This window comes from Primulina huaijiensis, chromosome 2 (genome assembly GCF_012295235.1).
Source record: "Primulina huaijiensis isolate GDHJ02 chromosome 2, ASM1229523v2, whole genome shotgun sequence".
In the NCBI taxonomy this organism is placed as follows: domain Eukaryota; kingdom Viridiplantae; phylum Streptophyta; class Magnoliopsida; order Lamiales; family Gesneriaceae; genus Primulina; species Primulina huaijiensis.
Window position 1 is genome coordinate 4,811,650 of NC_133307.1, and position 16,782 is coordinate 4,828,431.

Here is a 16,782-nt window from a genome sequence, read left to right on the forward strand (position 1 = left end):
TATGATATGACATGGTTTAAAGATTCATTGTTGTCACGACTTGATATGTATGTTCCTTCGACGCATATTGATACGTACAAGTGCCAACTTATTGAGTTTTATAAACTCACGTAGCTCATGTATTACAGGATCAGGTAGTGAAGAGACGTAGGATGCCGGTTCGCCAATGGATGCTTGTGACGTGCCTCACCTCGACAAGAACCGGGACTTATTATTGTATAGCTTCCGCATATGTATTGTACTAAAATATGTCAGGGTTTGAAACAAGTTTTACAATGTTTATGTCTAGGTGTATGATGATACAGAATATGTTTGTATGTAAGAATACGATTATATATATGTGTTGATGTTGATGCTTGAGTTGAGTTTTTGGTTTTTACAAGAATGTAGGGACATCATGTCAAAATTTTTATAAACCGTCAAAGTGATGCCCCTTGTTTGATTTGCGTCATACTACATTTATATCAGTCAAACCCTATTTTGATTATAGTAATTATGATAAGCATAGAGTAAGGGTGTGACAAATACATTTTTAATGATTATCTTGTCGTGGATAATCCTACTCTTAGAGTTATCATCAAATGCAATTCTTGGTTTTTTTGGTCAATAATCTCATACAACAACTTGTCATCACAAGTCATGTGTATATCCAGAAATCAGGTAGATTCTTTAAAACCCTCTTCTTTAGTTCATGTGATCATTGAAATATGATTTTGGTACCCAAATCTAGTTGGGTCCTGAAAGGAGTAACTTTTTCGGGACCAACACTTGAATTAGCCTAATCGTTTGAACCAGGTGATGTTGTGTATTGTGTTCTCTTTCTCACAAAATGAAGTTTGGGTCGTTCATTCTTCCCATCTAGTTGATATCTCTTTTGAACCGACCTGCAGTTATAGTAACAATTAGATTTTCCCTTCACAGAGTAATGTCCGGGTGGACTTGGTTTTCTGCAAGACCATATCGAGCTGTTGTAACCAGATTGACTTTGTCTGATTTTTAACCATGTCTGGTTGGACCTAGAACTCTCCGATTCAACATAATCTAAACCACAATTCTTGCCCCTGTTCTCAAGATTTACATTCTAGTTAACTTGAACATTCGTGCTGATCATGTTTTTATACCGTGCTAGATTGAACAAAATTTATCATCTTGGAGTTGCCTTTGTCTAGACACAATTGGGTATTTACTTCAGAAGAGTTACATTCATTGTTGTCAAATTCTAGCCCAATTATATCACCGACTTATTTTTTAACTCGTGCATCTTCTCAATTGAGGTAGAAGACTTGTTTCAAAAATTTAATAGAAGTGTCAATCATTTATTTTCATCAATATTTTCTTGGAACACTCTTCACGTGTCATCATTCTATGCCGCTAGCAGATTGATTTTTTTTTTCCAGGCCGTCAGATTCCTTTCGCTGCGAACAACTAGAGTTGTTCGACTTATCTGTTAGTTTTTTTTTTCTATCTTATCTTCATCGGATAATTGCGATAGTCTTTCCTCAGCAACTAGTTCTTTTATATCATTCTTTTTCTTGTAGGATCTTCTGTCAATTTTACACCATCTCTTTTAGAAAAACTTCTTATAATCTTTCATTAGCTTGTTGCAATATGCAGTAAAATGGCCTTATTTTCCACAATTAAAGCAAACTTGATTTTCATCATATCGGTCCTTTTTTTACTATAAAAATTTAATTTAGACTGATTTTTCTTCATAAATTTGCCAACAAATAAGGACATAGCATCATTGTTTATTTGGACAGTAAATTTTCTACTGGAAGTTTCTTCGTTAGCAGTTGGAATTGGGGCAGTGGCAGTTAGAGCTTTTTTTTTGTGAAGTTGATAGCTTTTCTTCTTCAGGATTCTCAGCTCAAACTCATAAGTTTTAAGATCAATGAAAAAGTTGTGCAGATCGATTTTATTGAGATCCTTGGACTCGCTTATAGCCACATTCTTTACATCTTATTCTCTTGGCAATGTTGCCATAACCTTTAAATAAATTTAGTGGTTAGAGTATTCTTTACTAAGAGATAATTTAGTTCAATAACATTACTACTAAACTGTTTATCAAACTTATTAAGAGTCTCAACGGGCTTCATTTTCGCATTATCGAATTTCTGGATTGCAACGGTTAGCTTGTTCGCTTTAGTATGATCATTGCTCTTGTAGAGCTGGGTCAGATTTTATACTTCGAATTTACTCAGATATGACCGTATGCACTAAGTTAGGAGTTACACGTTTTGAATACGTGTACAGCATATAGAACTTAAATCCGGTCAGATTGACATATGATTTATTGTAGCTAGAGTTAAGAAGTACTACGACTTGACTTCCTTGCATGAACGACTTGAACTCTTGATACAGTCCGAACGACTTTTAAAAAACTTGAATTTACACTTAAAAAGCTGTTGGATCCTACAACAATTCAATGATGTTTATTTATCAATCACCAAAATTAGAGGACTAGATATATTATAACAAAAACTACATAAAAAAAAAACATAAATCAAGTATTCACGATTATAAGAACGATCGTTTGTCGTTTCACCAAAAGTTATAGCCGGTGATAATGATGCAACTTAAATCTTTTAAATCTTATAGCAGCTCAAACACCACATTTCAATTCTTCTAACCAAAGTGGAGAATTTCGCACCCAACAACTGTAACAAAAAAAATGTCATAAAAAGAAAAAACTCGACAATATAGTCTGTTAAATTTCTTTATTTTTTATTTTTATGATCTAAAAACTTGCCAAATTGAGTTTTAAAATTTAAAATTTTTTTATGTTATTCATATTTTACCTACCGAAAGTACGAACAATTCAGTTATATTTGTAAGCTTCAATTCGGCGAAAATTCAATACTCTAATTTAAAATTTCTTGCTTTTTGTTTTTCCTCTCCTTAATTTGGCCTTATCAAACAAGTGGTGCCACGTCACTTGGACATAATAATTTATTTCCTCAATATAAAATAATATCGTTTTTCCCCATATAAATCACGCAGATTGCCTCGTCTGAATTCATTCATCATTCTTCTCTCATATATACAGACACACTCAGCCTCTCTAGCTACCCAAATTTTGAATATTCAACAAAATTTTCATGGCTTATATATAAATCTGTGATTCTTGCTCCTTCTCGTTTTCTTTTATATTTAGAAAAACTAAATTTGGGCCAGAGAAATAAGATTTGTGGGACAAATGATGCAGAGGATTGCGTGTTTCCAGAGGTTTCCTCGGTTGCATGTTGCAGAAATTTATGGAACAAAGGTATGTTTTTTTAAATAAAAAAAAAATTAATGGTAAATTTGTTTGAAATCACGACAAAAAAAATGTCATTCTACCTTATTAATTTCTCCTCAACCTCACCCAGAAATTGTTCTCTTGCATGTGTTTGGAGAAAAAGAAAAAGGTTATTTATTTATAATTTTGTGTGTTTTTTTTTTTAAAAAAAATTTAATCGTAGTGGAAAAATGTTAAAAGAGATTAGGTTTGTGGCGGTTTCACGGATTGTATTTTGTGAGACGGAGACGAATATCTTATTTGGGTCATTTATGAAAAAATATTATTTTTTATGCTAAGAATATTATTTTTTATTGTGAATATCGGTAAGATGGATTCGTAAAGATTCGTGTGATCGTATCAAAAGAAAATTACTTTAAAAGATTATTTGTATTCACACGTAACTCTAGAGTGAGTAACGCTCTCTCTTGGAAAAAATACTGATCATAAAATAAATTTCTGATTTTGATATAAAAAAAAAAAAAACAAAAGTAAGTTTGAGAAAAGAATTCCATGGATGAATTTTTTGAGAATAGAAAATGTCGCGTCAATTGATAAAAGGAAGAGATTTCAAGTTCATACGTAAATATGATAATTTAAATATTGTGATTTAAAAAATTCTATCAACTTATCATTCGAATCTTATTAATGAAATCGAAATCTAAAATTAAATAATAAAATAATTTAATAACATAAATATTTATTTATCCCGGTGTAGATTGGAGCTGGCTATCTCACAACGCAGGCTGCATCCATTGCATCACAATTATGTGAACCATGCAGGTTGAATTTTTTATTAATTAATTTATTTATATATATGTGGATTTTTTAAAATAATTATTTTAGAATGAATATATTTGGTATTTTTCGAGGAGAAATTGATCCTTTATATACGTGGCAAAATATATGAAGTTTCGTGACAACTCCACGTGTGGTGGTGTACAAATGTCTACTATAGTTGTAAGAATAATTAATTTTTCTGTCTTTTTAATATAATAATAATAATTTATTAAAGTTTAAAGATATAAAACTATCCCACGTCGTTATTCTGAGTAGCTTTTCTATCTTTATAGTATTTATTTATTTATTATATATTTAATCTCGAGAAGTTTGTTAAAATATGAAAATTTAAATCTATTTATATTTTTATATCAACCATGTGATGACCATACAAATCCAAATAATAAAAATAAGTATGATTGCATGGCATAAGTTAATTGATTAAATTTTATTTTTAGTTTTTCCTCAAATACCTATCACATTTATAATAAGTACTAGTGCATCGACGCTTGTACAATTTTTTTTTATAATTTATTTAGTTTAAATTTAAATGTGGATCAAAATATAATTATAAGAAATAGTGATGGACTATAATGTAATTTTGATATATGAATTAAAAAATAAATAGTAAAAAAAAAAGAACTAAAAAAAGACCTAAGTAGGAATTGAACCTACAACTAATGCATAAAAAACAAAGAATTTATCTGCTGAACTACATATGACTTGCATTAAAATCTTAATACTTTATTAATATATATAATTATTAAAAACAGACCATGACACCAAAAAGTTAGTTACTATAAATGTCTTAAACTTAATAATATACTATAGATAGTAATGATATTTGATGAGACTTGGGGATTTTTTGAATGCATGATTGAGATTGTATGGTTATTTCCATTTGTTACATTGAAATTGATGAGTTATGAAAAAAACGAAATAATTGAAAATTTGCTAATTCTCATGGTACCCGAACCACTACTTTTAAATTTTATTATACTTTTGGTACTGATGCAGCCCAAATCACGACGAAGTCGTCGATATCGACTGGGAGAGTCTAGGATTCGGATTAATGCAGACGGACTACATGTACAAGATGAAGTGCGGGAAAGATGAGCAATTCAAGCAAGGCCAGCTGAGCAGCTATGGGAACATCGAATTGAGCCCATCCGCCGGAGTCTTGAACTATGGCCAGGTCCCCATTTTTATTCACATGACTATGAGATTAATGGTCTTTATATAATTTCTTAAGTTTCTAAAATATAAATGATATTTGGCATGTATCATCATTCATCACAAGATGTTCCTATGAGCTTGCAACAGAAATTTGAATGTCTGTCGATTTTGAACTTGATAATCAAGAACGAGATGCCTCATTTTGTATTTCATCAGTTCAAAAACAAGCGTTAGTCGAAATTTCGAATGAGTCACCAACTCGTTTCCTTAATATTTTGAACTTAGTAATTATCATTAGCCCCATCTTTGAACGACACAGCACCTGGAATGTGTATACTTTCGAGTTATCTGTTGCTCTAGTCTATTAATCATTCGATAATTTATTAAGATATCGAATCTTAAAGCCAATGTTCATACCCAACTGAATCTTTAGAGACATGCTAGCTAGCTAGCTTATAAAGGATTAGAAGTAGCTATTTAGTTGTGAAAATTTGCAACAGGGGCTGTTCGAAGGAACAAAAGCCTACAGAAGAGAAGATGGAGGAATCTTTCTGTTCCGTCCAGAGGAGAATGCGATCCGCATGCAGATTGGCGCAGAAAGAATGTGCATGCCTTCCCCTTCGATCCACCAATTCGTTGATGCCGTTAAACGAACTGCTCTTTCCAACAGGCGATGGGTGATTACTCTCGTTTCTTCTGCTTTTGCTTGCCATGGAGCTTTCTTCAACTTCCATTTTCTTTTCTTGAATTGGAGCAGATTCCTCCGGCGGGAAAAGGGTCCTTGTACATTAGGCCTCTGCTCATTGGAAGTGGAGCTGTGCTTGGGTTGGCACCATCTTCTGAGTACACTTTTCTTGTGTATGCTTCCCCTGTTGGGAACTATTTTAAGGTTGCTTTAAGTTTTTCTTTTTTTACTTTGTGTCATTGAAAAATGTTTATGAAATGCATTGATTTGATGTATTTTCTTGTTTTTGGTTGGTGTTGCAGGAAGGTGCGGCACCCTTGAAATTGTATGTTGAAGATGAGTTCCATCGAGCAATGCGTGGTGGAGCTGGAGGCGTTAAAACCATTACCAATTATGCTCCGGTAAAATCGTATTTTCTTCCATGTATTTGATAGAGATCTTCTATTGAGATGCACTCCAAATTTAAAGAAAAAGGACAAATTTGGTCTGCAATTGTTCTACAATTTCACCCGTATCATCAGATGGTTGTTTCTCAGATTCTTTTTTAGTTATATATCACTTACGAAAGAAAATAGAATATAAAGTAATGAAAAGAGGTAGTGTGCTTGGAGGTTAAATATTGTGCTCTTCGAGTTCGCTGTTTCTCTGAAATCGTTTTTTACTTTACAAGTCAGCCTTCCATTCTTCCCAATACACTGAATTGAGGAATTTTCTGCATTTTTTCTGAGTTGTCCATGTGTATGACCATGATGTCTTCGGAGCTTGTAGGTTTTGAGAGCTATTCGTAGAGCAAGAGACAGAGGTTTCTCCGATGTCTTATACCTCAATTCAGTGGATAAGAGAAACATTGAAGAGGTCTCTTCCTGTAACGTGTTCATGGTGAAGGTATTAATCCCATACAAATATAACTTAGGATGTTAAGTGAATAAACCTTTTCATGTTGTCACCGCAAATTACCATGGTTCTGTTATTTTCACATGAACTGGCGCTATGCTACGAGTCTCATTATCCTCGAATAATTGTGATCACTCGAAATGTTTACCTTCGGCTTAATAGTTTCAACAATATATCTTTGCTACAACATTTCTGTTTTACTGTTTATATAGTATAATAAGCTTCTGCTGTTTGCAGTTCATTCCTTTTCAGAAGAAGTACAAAAAACATGTAAAGAATGAAGCACATATAATGTATTTACATTTACATTATGAGATTCTAATCACTTGCACAGGACAATATTCTTTCCACCCCAGCAACCAATGGAACTATTCTTGAAGGTGTGACGCGCAAAAGCATCATGGATATTGCATCTGATCTCGGTTACCAGGTAATATTGGCTTAAACCAGTTCAGTCTCTAAGAAATAGGAAAGTTCAAGATGCAATAGCCTGAGTTCTTACCTCCTATTTCTGAGCACATATGCAAATCTTAAAAACAACTAAGAAATAAGCTGGGTCGATAAGGTGTTGACGTGTGTTGTGAAAAATCTTTTGATTTTGGATATAACATTCAGACAAGTAATGAGACTGAAACTTCTGAAAAAATACAATCAATCAATATAGAGGCTTGAAGGTGATGTGATCTAATTGCGCCATATATTTTCCTAGAACAAAACAATCCCCCATAACTCTTCCGTTGAACCCTAAATCTCTAATGGTAAACTACACGTAGTTTGTGGATGAACCCTTAGGACCGTGGGCACGATATAGATTCCCTAAATCTAGACCTTTAAGCAGATTGCTTTGGTCATATCAACTAGTCATTTTACACAGTTTGGAAAAGGTTGCCAGTGTTTGTGGTAAGTGTTTCTATTGAGACTTCATTTCATTCATATAACACAAATTGAAGCTTAATCGTTGATTTGTGGACAAATATCTCTTCATCTGATCATTCCGTTGGATCTGAAGAGATCCTTTTGCTTGAACAGTTCCTTGTTCCCGAAGCTCTGGTTTAGATTTCTCTATTGCTCTATGACATCTTAAAGTAATCCAGAATCGATATCTTTGTTATTTCAGTGTTTGCTCTTGTTTTCTGGAATAAAAGCCCAAGTTTTGACTAATAAAATTAACATATTTTTCATCATCAGATTTAACATTTTGGATCTGACAAATAACTTGTGATATGTTTAAAAATTGCATTGGAGTATCACCAACAGTTCCTTGGAAAAATCCATATACGGTATCATGTGCATGTCATGATAGAAGGGAATTTGCCTTTCCATCTGCATGTTTTGAATATGCTACACCTTGTGTTAAATACATTTTGTGTGTTGGGCCAGGTTGAGGAGCGTCCCATTCCAATTGAAGAGTTGCTCGACGCCGATGAAGTATTCTGCACAGGGACGGCAGTTGGTGTTGCTCCGGTAGGAAGTATCGCTTACAAGGGTAACATGTAAGGATTCATAGACACCTCTAACAACTGTTAGAATTCAACTTAAACCAGTAATATTAATGAAGCCACTGCAATCTGTTGAATGCTAATTTCACATGAACATTAGATTTGAACTGCACTTGATTCATTCAGTACATTCAAGATTAGTTCAGTACAGGATCCTCACAGAGTATCATGTTTGCTAACTTGTGAACAGTCCACATAAGAGCAAATGTGGTATATCTTTTATGTAGCCATTCTTGTTAAAGCGATACGCAATTGTTTTTTCTTAGGAGGGAATACAAGGTGAACGATCAACTCGCGTGCCAGAAACTGTATTCAAAACTTGTTGGGATCCAGAAAGGCATTGTTGAAGACAAAAGAGGATGGGTGGTTGAAATTGATTGAGTTCTGTTTTCATTTAAAAAGAAATTTGGTTCACTATTTTGACCCTTTCTTGAACTGTAAACTTGTGAATGTTGGTCTGGAATTGAATGATTTTTAGAGTTTGCAAAACAACCATTATGAGTAATATTAATCATCATAGAATTGATTCTGTAATAAAATCCATCAAATTTCTCAATTAAGGGGACCAACTGTCACGTCTACAACAAAAGAAATGAAATTTTCTGTATGATTCTCATGTAAACTTCTACCAAAAACATTTATGATCCCCAACAAATTAAAATTAGTGAGAACAACAATATCCAAACTGGAGACTTAAATTTGAACTCCATCTAACAAAATCAAGGGGTGCGATATTATTTTGCAATAATCCTATGTTTGAATCAAATAATATGAATACGGGCACGAAGTGAAAGGCAGTATCTTTCCTTCTTTTCCTTGAAACAGCTTTTAGCTTCAAATTCTTCTTATCGAATCATATCATTAACTGGATACTAGTTATCCTTCGAGGTCCAAGAATCACTGGAAGATTTTCGACTTGATTGCTTCGAATGTCAACTGTACGAGTTAAGATGGAAAATTTGACAACTAGGAGTATAAGATCTCTTTGCGGCAGCTTGCTCGAACTTCTTTACGATAGCTGCATTCTCCTCTAAGCTTGTTTGAACAAAATATCGCATCCACCAAGTCAAGCTCCTCAATTTAGCCTACATGGAAGAGAAGGCCCCCAATTTTATTCAATGTTTGTATCAGAAACTTGTGAATATCTTCTATGAATATTGTCCAAGTTCCTTAGTTTCAAAAGAGTAGATAAGCTCTTGCCTAAATTACCAAAAATGAGGGGTGCTTTAAATTTATCATAGATTTTCTCTTCTTCTATAATACACCAGACCACATCACAAAAATAAAATGTTATTAACCTTGTTTTCCTCTATGCTAACACATCAACTATTCTGATTGCAAATTTAATCTAGTGATAGGACCTCTTGCAAAAAAATGATCAGGAAAGAGGTAAATACGGTGCAAGATAGTAGACTTACTGATTGTCCATTTTTGGCTTTATCAGCAACTTTCACTTTGCGGTGATGAGGATATCCTATAAATTTATAATAAAAGAAATATTAATATAGATGTAAAGGATGCCTATGAAATAAAATTCTTGAAAAGATTTAGCATGAAAGTACAGGTTGTGAGCATTCTATGATCGAGAATAGAAGTGAGTTAAACAGAAGACTAGGAGGCATGGAAGCTTGGTTAGATTTGCAAAATCTCAGTGATATTGATTTTTTATTGATTTTTTATAGCCTCAAACTCCTTTTAACTCTTGAACATACGCAGGATGGTACTGTAAAGGAAAGAAATCTGTTAAATCAGCATTACCTCAGCCTCTTCTTTATGTGAAATCATCACTAAATAAATAAGATACCTTTTTACTTAAACTGGATTCATAGATTTTAAATCTCATGTCCTTATTATCACCAATTAATATTCCAATGTGCATGTCTTTCTCTAAATTCATGTCTACAAGGAGCAACTGCAATGACTTTGCCCCATAAATTAATGGATTTTATGTCATCGCTGTCCGGTAAGGTTTGGTCGAGGAAAAGAAGCTCTAAAAACACAAGGGTATAAAAACCAGAGTCTAGTAAAGAGGCAGCACAATTTCTTTTACCTGTGAAAATGACAAGGCCATCTCCTGCTATCCTTGCTAATTCAGGAAGAGTCCTGTTGAGATACCTTGGAGACAAGTAATCCAATGCATCCGAGACAATAACCAGAGAAAATGATTTTGTCCTGTAGGGAAGAGGGAACTTCATGTCAGCCACACGGACAAAGCCTTTGTGCACCAAACTCTTGCAAGTACGGTCAGCATCCTCTATATCATAAGGTTCCACACCCCAAGCTTCAGTATCTTTTTCTCTTAACAATCTTGAAACCACAGAACAACTGTCAGGGCCAACATGCAACACCCTGTGCATGCTGTCTCCATATGCTGTTTTCAAAATCGGAATTGTTTGTTGAACTTCTGAAGCACATGAGAAATCACCTGCATAAGAAACATAATCAATCAACCTTCGATGATATGCTATATCCCAACAAACACCTTTTATTCTATCCGTACGTGCCATTTACAAAGGCACTTGGCCAACAGATAACAATGTTCACGGCCAACTTTGCTAGAGCAGCAGGGTGACAGGCATGTTATTTTTCATATTTAGCTCAAGCGCAATATGATTGACCAATATATTTCACCAAATAGTTGAGAATCAAGATTAATAATGAAGGCACTAGGAAAAAACATTGATTGGTAAAAATTTTAAAAAATTTAGCTCAGTTGATACTCTTGCCAATTCAAACTGACTGTAACGTTTCAAAGGAAGACAAAATGCAAAGCATGTCTGAATCAAAATCATTCTGCACAAAGGAAGATAGAGTCTTGGTTCCGAGATAACGAAACTAATCAAGGAGAGTATAGGGAAAGCCAGGGGCGGAGGCACTTTGCTTTTCACCCGGGCTAAGTTCTAAATTTTTTAAAAAATTTTATATGTAAATTTTTGTATAATTTTGGATAAATTTGATATTAAATTTTATATGTAAATTTTTGTATAATTTTGGATAAATTTGATATTAGCCCGGGTAGATCAATTTAAAATAGTAAAAGATTTTAGAGTTTAAAATTCTAGTCCGGGTATAATCGGAATCCTGGCTCCGCCTCTGGGGAAAGCCGTAACAAACCAACAACTATAATTACCTTCTACCCGAGTGAGGATTTTACTGGCTCCAGAAGTACCTATCAGAAAAACCATTAAGCATCGGTTAAATCGTTACATGGCCCTGCATGAATTTAATACATATATATGAAAGAACAAAAACAGAAAATTCATCAATGAACCAAATCCATCACTCGATCCATAAAATCAACAACTCATATAAAAATCATCCAAAAATGAAAGGAAAATAATAATCATCGAACCTTGACCGCGATAGAAATAATGTATTAGAAGGAATCCTCCCTGAAATTCGCAGATTAAAATCCACAATCAGAATCTATACATGTCTCACCCAAGATTTGCAGATTCTACTCAGAATTTGCATATTCTAATCAAGAACATTTTATAAATATCAAAACAAACAAAAAGAAAACAAAGCATTAGCAACAGAGGAAACAAGATTATGATACCAGAATAAGAGCTAGCAGTAAACATGGGTGAGAACGAGATCTTGAGCGAAGGGAAGACGCAAATGGAGGTGCCACACTTTCAGATACGCGTCGAGACGGATTTACTGGCCTTCTCGCCATTGCCATGGCCATTTTTCACGAAAATTCAGCTGATTTACGGCTTATTTTTCATTGAAACGAAAAAAAAAAAAGAATCATATGATTGTTTAATCTTGATGTATTCAGAAACGGAATCGATTCAAAATAAGAACGAGAAGCGATTGATTTTGAGAAATAATCGAGAGGAAATGTGAGGAGAAAGAGTGGGTTTTGGTAATGCATGCCCAAATTGCATGTTGAGATTTTGGATTTTATGTCATAATATTTTTATTTTGTACTAATATTATAAATAAACTGTTTTAATTTTTTAATTAAAATATCTTGTTAATATATTTGGATAAAATAAATCTTTAGAATATTCGAATAAAATAAGTAACAAACCTAATTAATAATTATTGATATTATAAATTTTTTTATGGAAGATATTTTAACATATTTGTAAATTCAATAAATAAACTCTTAACTAAAAAATATTTTTACAAAATTGTATCAAAATTTTCTAAAAATTCGATAATGTCATCGTTATTGTATTTCATGTATTATTTTATACACAAAAACTCTTGTGAGACGGTCTCACGGATCAATTTCGTGATTCGAATCTCTTATTTGAGTCATCCATGAAAAAATATTATTTTTTATGCTAAGAGTATTACTTTTTATTGTGAATATCGGTAGGATTGACTCGTCTCATAGATAAAAATTCGTGAGACCGTCTCATTATAGACTTACTCTATTTTATAAATCTATTCATTTTCATTAGATACTTACTCTATTTTATAAATCTATTCATTTTAGTTACATACATCAGTCATAACTATTTCACTGTTTAAAACATTAAATAACTAAAATATTTTAAGTGAAAACTTATAAAGTAGATGAAATAATTTTTACTTAGTTTTCTAAATTAGGATATCATTATGTTGTAATTTTGAGAAGTCGACGTTCGTGACAGTCCACTCAAGACACCTTTCAAATACCTTTTGATATTCAATTATGTAACATGTACCTTAATCCAACGCCAACTCTTTTCTAGGTTATCTCTTTCACTACATCGACTCTAAACGACAATACAAATGTTAGGTTATAAACCCAAGATATATTCATCTCAATAGACTTGTCTGTTATGTGTTATTATCCCATGAGTTTATAAATAAATTTTTATTATTTTTAATATTCGATGTGATATATTTGTAATATTGTCGTATAAATATTTTATTGTTTTAAATATTAATTAACTAAAATATTTTAATTTAAAACTTATAGATTATATGAAATATTTTTACTTAGTTTTCTAAATTAAATATAGGCTGGAAACCAATAATCTCCATGTGTGCGAAAGCCACTTAGGAAACATTTGGTAAAACAATGCCACATATCAGATTCAATTTGTATTCCAAGCCCCAGATGGTATCAGAGCCATGGAAATAGTTTTGGTTGATGATTTAACACTGTTTATTCAAATGAATATTTTCAGTATGAAAGAAACTGTTAAAAACAGTTTAAATGAAGAATATGATTTACCTGAAAATTTAGATTTATTAACTAAATGGACTATTCCTAAAATAGAATCTAAAATGATCTATAAATTAGGAACATTTGAAAAAATAGGTTTTAAACAGGTAGTAAAAACTACAGAATCATCAGTACCTCTTCATAATGAAGAAATGGTTATTAGACTATTGAATAATAAAGATATTTTGCCTTATAGGAAAAATTACAGATTTATTCATATAGGTCTAATACAAATTGCTTTTAGGCCTTTAACTTTAGAAGGTTTACCAGAAAGCTTTATAGCAGCTTTAAGAGATGGTAGAAATTTGAATTGGAAACATTCCCTTATGGGAATAATTCAGTCTAGTCTGGCTCATGGTCCAGTATATTTTGATGTTTATCCAAATTTATCTTTATCTTTGTCTGATATAAATATCTTAGACTCTTTAACATTAAATGTTAAAACTCATGGTTATAATTATACTCCTGGTACAGAAGTTATATGTATCTTTTATAGTATTTATTATAAACCATTGTTTACACTCAATCCTATGTGTAAAAGAATTGATAAAAAATTAAATGAAATTATTCTTATAGAAACTAATTTTAATAGATCCAATATTACAATTCGTAGATCTATAAATGGGAAGAAATAGAATTTCCAGAAAACTGGATAATTGAACAAGCTGTTCCTAGAAATCCTATAATAAATAGAGATTTACAGCAAGTTATTCAAAATAATGAAGGATCTGTTCAAATACAGTTTAATAATGAACAAAGAAGATTATTACTCTCTTCTGTTTATGCTAGATCAAGATCTAGTCATTCTTTTATTTCACCTCTAGATTATATGATGGATATTCCACAAACTTCTAGAGCTTCAACTTCTCAAATTAGAGAAGAAGTAGAATCTTCAGCAGAAGATTTAATAATTAATCAAAATAATATTGTTCATCAATGTAACTTTCAAAAAGTTAAAGAAGCTGATACTGTTTCATAAATGAATTTTACTATTTAATGGATAGTAAACCAAAAATTGATTTTACTAAAGGATCTTTTGCTAGAGCAAAGATCAATTCAGAATTTTATTTACCCAAATGGAAATCTTTCAGAGATTGGTATTTTAAAAGTTTCTCTGAAGAAGAATTTGATTATATTGTCATAAAATTTTATAAATACTGTGAAAATCAAAATAGATTAATTCATTTTGTTCCTTGGTTTTTTTAAAACATTTATTATAGATTATATTTCTATTCTTGAAAGAAATTATAAATTTCCTTCTGGACAGATTCAAATATCTGTTTATCCTCCTCAACAATCTTTTATTATAGAAAAGAATAATAAAGTTTTGAATTTTACTGCTTTTTCAAAATTATTTGAAAATAATATGTTACAAATAACTGTTAAACATATTAATCAAATAATTGAAAAACAGAATTATACAAATTTATATCTTACGATAATAGGTGAAGAGATAGTTTCTCTTAAAGATCGTATTGATAAAATTATATATTTTAGCTATTAATAAAATTAAACCAGATGTTCATATACAAGAACCAGAAACTAATATTGTTTCTATTGCTAGTTCTTCTATTAAATCCCCTCCAGAAATTAAAGATTTTAAATTTAAATCTTCTGTTTCTGATTTAGAAAAACTATTAGAAGAAAAATTTAAAAATCTTAATTTAAATACTCTTAATGAAGAGATTGTTAATTTTTCTGATGAAGAAATTAATAAAATAAAATGGACAGATAAACCTACCCAAACTAAATATTATTATGATAGACCTAGTCCCATGGATGTTCTTGTTGAAGAACAAGAATATATTTTCTATAATAGTTATAATGGGAAAAGTATATATGAATGAAATATTGATGGAGTTAGTGATAAACAAATTTATAATACAGCTCACATAATGCTTATGTATAGTACTGTGTGTAAAACTTCAGGTAATACTGAAAAGAATATTGCTAGAATGATTATAGCAGGATTTACTGGCCAACTTAAAGGTTGGTGGGATAATTATTTAAATCAATTTCAGAAAAATGATATTTTTAATTCAATAAAAATTGAAGATAATATTCAGGCAGAAAATGTTGTTTATTCATTAATAACGACAATGATTGAACATTTTACTGGTAGATACACTGATAATAGTGAACAAATTCGTACTTTATTAAGTAATCTAAAATGTAAAACACTTACTGATTTTAGATGGTACAAAGATACTTTTTTATCTCGAATTTATGAGATACCAGACTGTAATAATAGTCTTTGGAAAGCCAAATTTATAGATGGTTTACCCTTTCTCTTTGCAGAAAGAATTAGAAAAGTCTTAAGAAAGGATGATATAAATATTTCCTATGATAGTTATACTTATGGCAAACTAATAAGTATTTGTATTCAAGAGGGTTTAGCTCTCTGTAATGAATTAAAATTAAATAATCAGATTAAAAGACAAAATTTACTTGAGAGAAAACAACTAAGTAAATTTTGTGATCAATTTGGTATGGATCTACCTAATAAAGATAAAAAGAAAATAATAGATAAAGACGAAAGACCTTATAGGAAGAAAAGACATTTGTCTGAAAGACAAAAAGATAGAAAAAAGAAAAGAAAAGAAAGCCGTGAATTACAGAAAGCTGAAAATTATAAAGCTAAAAATAAAATAATTATTTGTAGAAAATGTAAAAAGCCAGGACATTATGCTAATCAATGTTGGGCTAAAAAAAAATTAATAATTTAGATATAGATGAAAATCTTAAAGATAAAATCAATAAAATAATAATGGATTTGAATCAGAATTCAGATAGTGAATCTGATAATAGTCTAGAATCTTATAATTCAGAAGAAATTTTAGAAAATGATTTCAGTTCTTTAGATTAAGAAGAATGTGATAATTGTATACAAGGAGAATCTTGTATCAATCATCTAAGTGATACTGATAATAAAAATGATGAGTTTTATAAACTTATGTCTCAATTTAAAGACTTAAATATTAATGTTTTAACTAATAATAATTTTTTAGAATTCCTTAAAATGATTAAGGATCCAATAATAAAATATACTATAATAGATCAAATGGAAAACATTGCTTCAACAAGTAGTGAAAATAATATAATTGTTAAACAAGAACAAGCTTATTCTATGCAAGAAGTAAAAAATCTTTTACGACAAAAATATAGTAAACAGAATCATGTTACTATACAAGATTTGGTAAAAGAGATTAATAATCTTAAAGAACAAATAAAAATTTTACATCAAAATAATACTCATTTGAGTTATCGTATCTCTGTTATTGAAAATAACAAAGAAGAATCT

The 16,782-nt window shown here is 31.1% G+C and overlaps 2 protein-coding genes across 3 annotated transcripts; one reads left to right on the plus strand and one right to left on the minus strand.

Annotated features, from left to right (window-relative positions):
• Nucleotides 1–3,024: 3,024 nt before the first annotated feature.
• LOC140965416 (branched-chain-amino-acid aminotransferase 2, chloroplastic) lies at nucleotides 3,025–8,803 on the plus strand. The gene is made up of 10 exons (XM_073425501.1): nucleotides 3,025–3,265; nucleotides 3,996–4,060; nucleotides 5,075–5,252; nucleotides 5,734–5,910; nucleotides 5,991–6,122; nucleotides 6,221–6,319; nucleotides 6,687–6,803; nucleotides 7,147–7,242; nucleotides 8,193–8,305; nucleotides 8,578–8,803. The coding sequence occupies exons 1-10, from the start codon at nucleotides 3,197–3,199 to the stop codon at nucleotides 8,690–8,692; spliced, it is 1,161 nt and encodes a 386-aa protein (XP_073281602.1). The 5' UTR covers nucleotides 3,025–3,196; the 3' UTR covers nucleotides 8,693–8,803.
• Nucleotides 8,804–8,911: 108 nt separating this feature from the next.
• Nucleotides 8,912–12,184, minus strand: LOC140965427 (probable pectin methylesterase CGR3). 2 transcript variants are annotated; one of them, XM_073425509.1, is made up of 6 exons: nucleotides 11,871–12,184; nucleotides 11,664–11,703; nucleotides 11,442–11,480; nucleotides 10,362–10,736; nucleotides 9,730–9,785; nucleotides 8,912–9,396 (listed from the first exon to the last, which is right to left on the minus strand). In XM_073425509.1, the coding sequence occupies exons 1-6, from the start codon at nucleotides 12,000–12,002 to the stop codon at nucleotides 9,244–9,246; spliced, it is 795 nt and encodes a 264-aa protein (XP_073281610.1). In that variant the 5' UTR covers nucleotides 12,003–12,184; the 3' UTR covers nucleotides 8,912–9,243. The 2 variants fall into 2 exon arrangements, with proteins under 2 accessions (XP_073281610.1, XP_073281615.1); XM_073425514.1 differs by having other exon boundaries at nucleotides 11,442–11,524; nucleotides 11,871–11,970.
• Nucleotides 12,185–16,782: the final 4,598 nt, after the last annotated feature.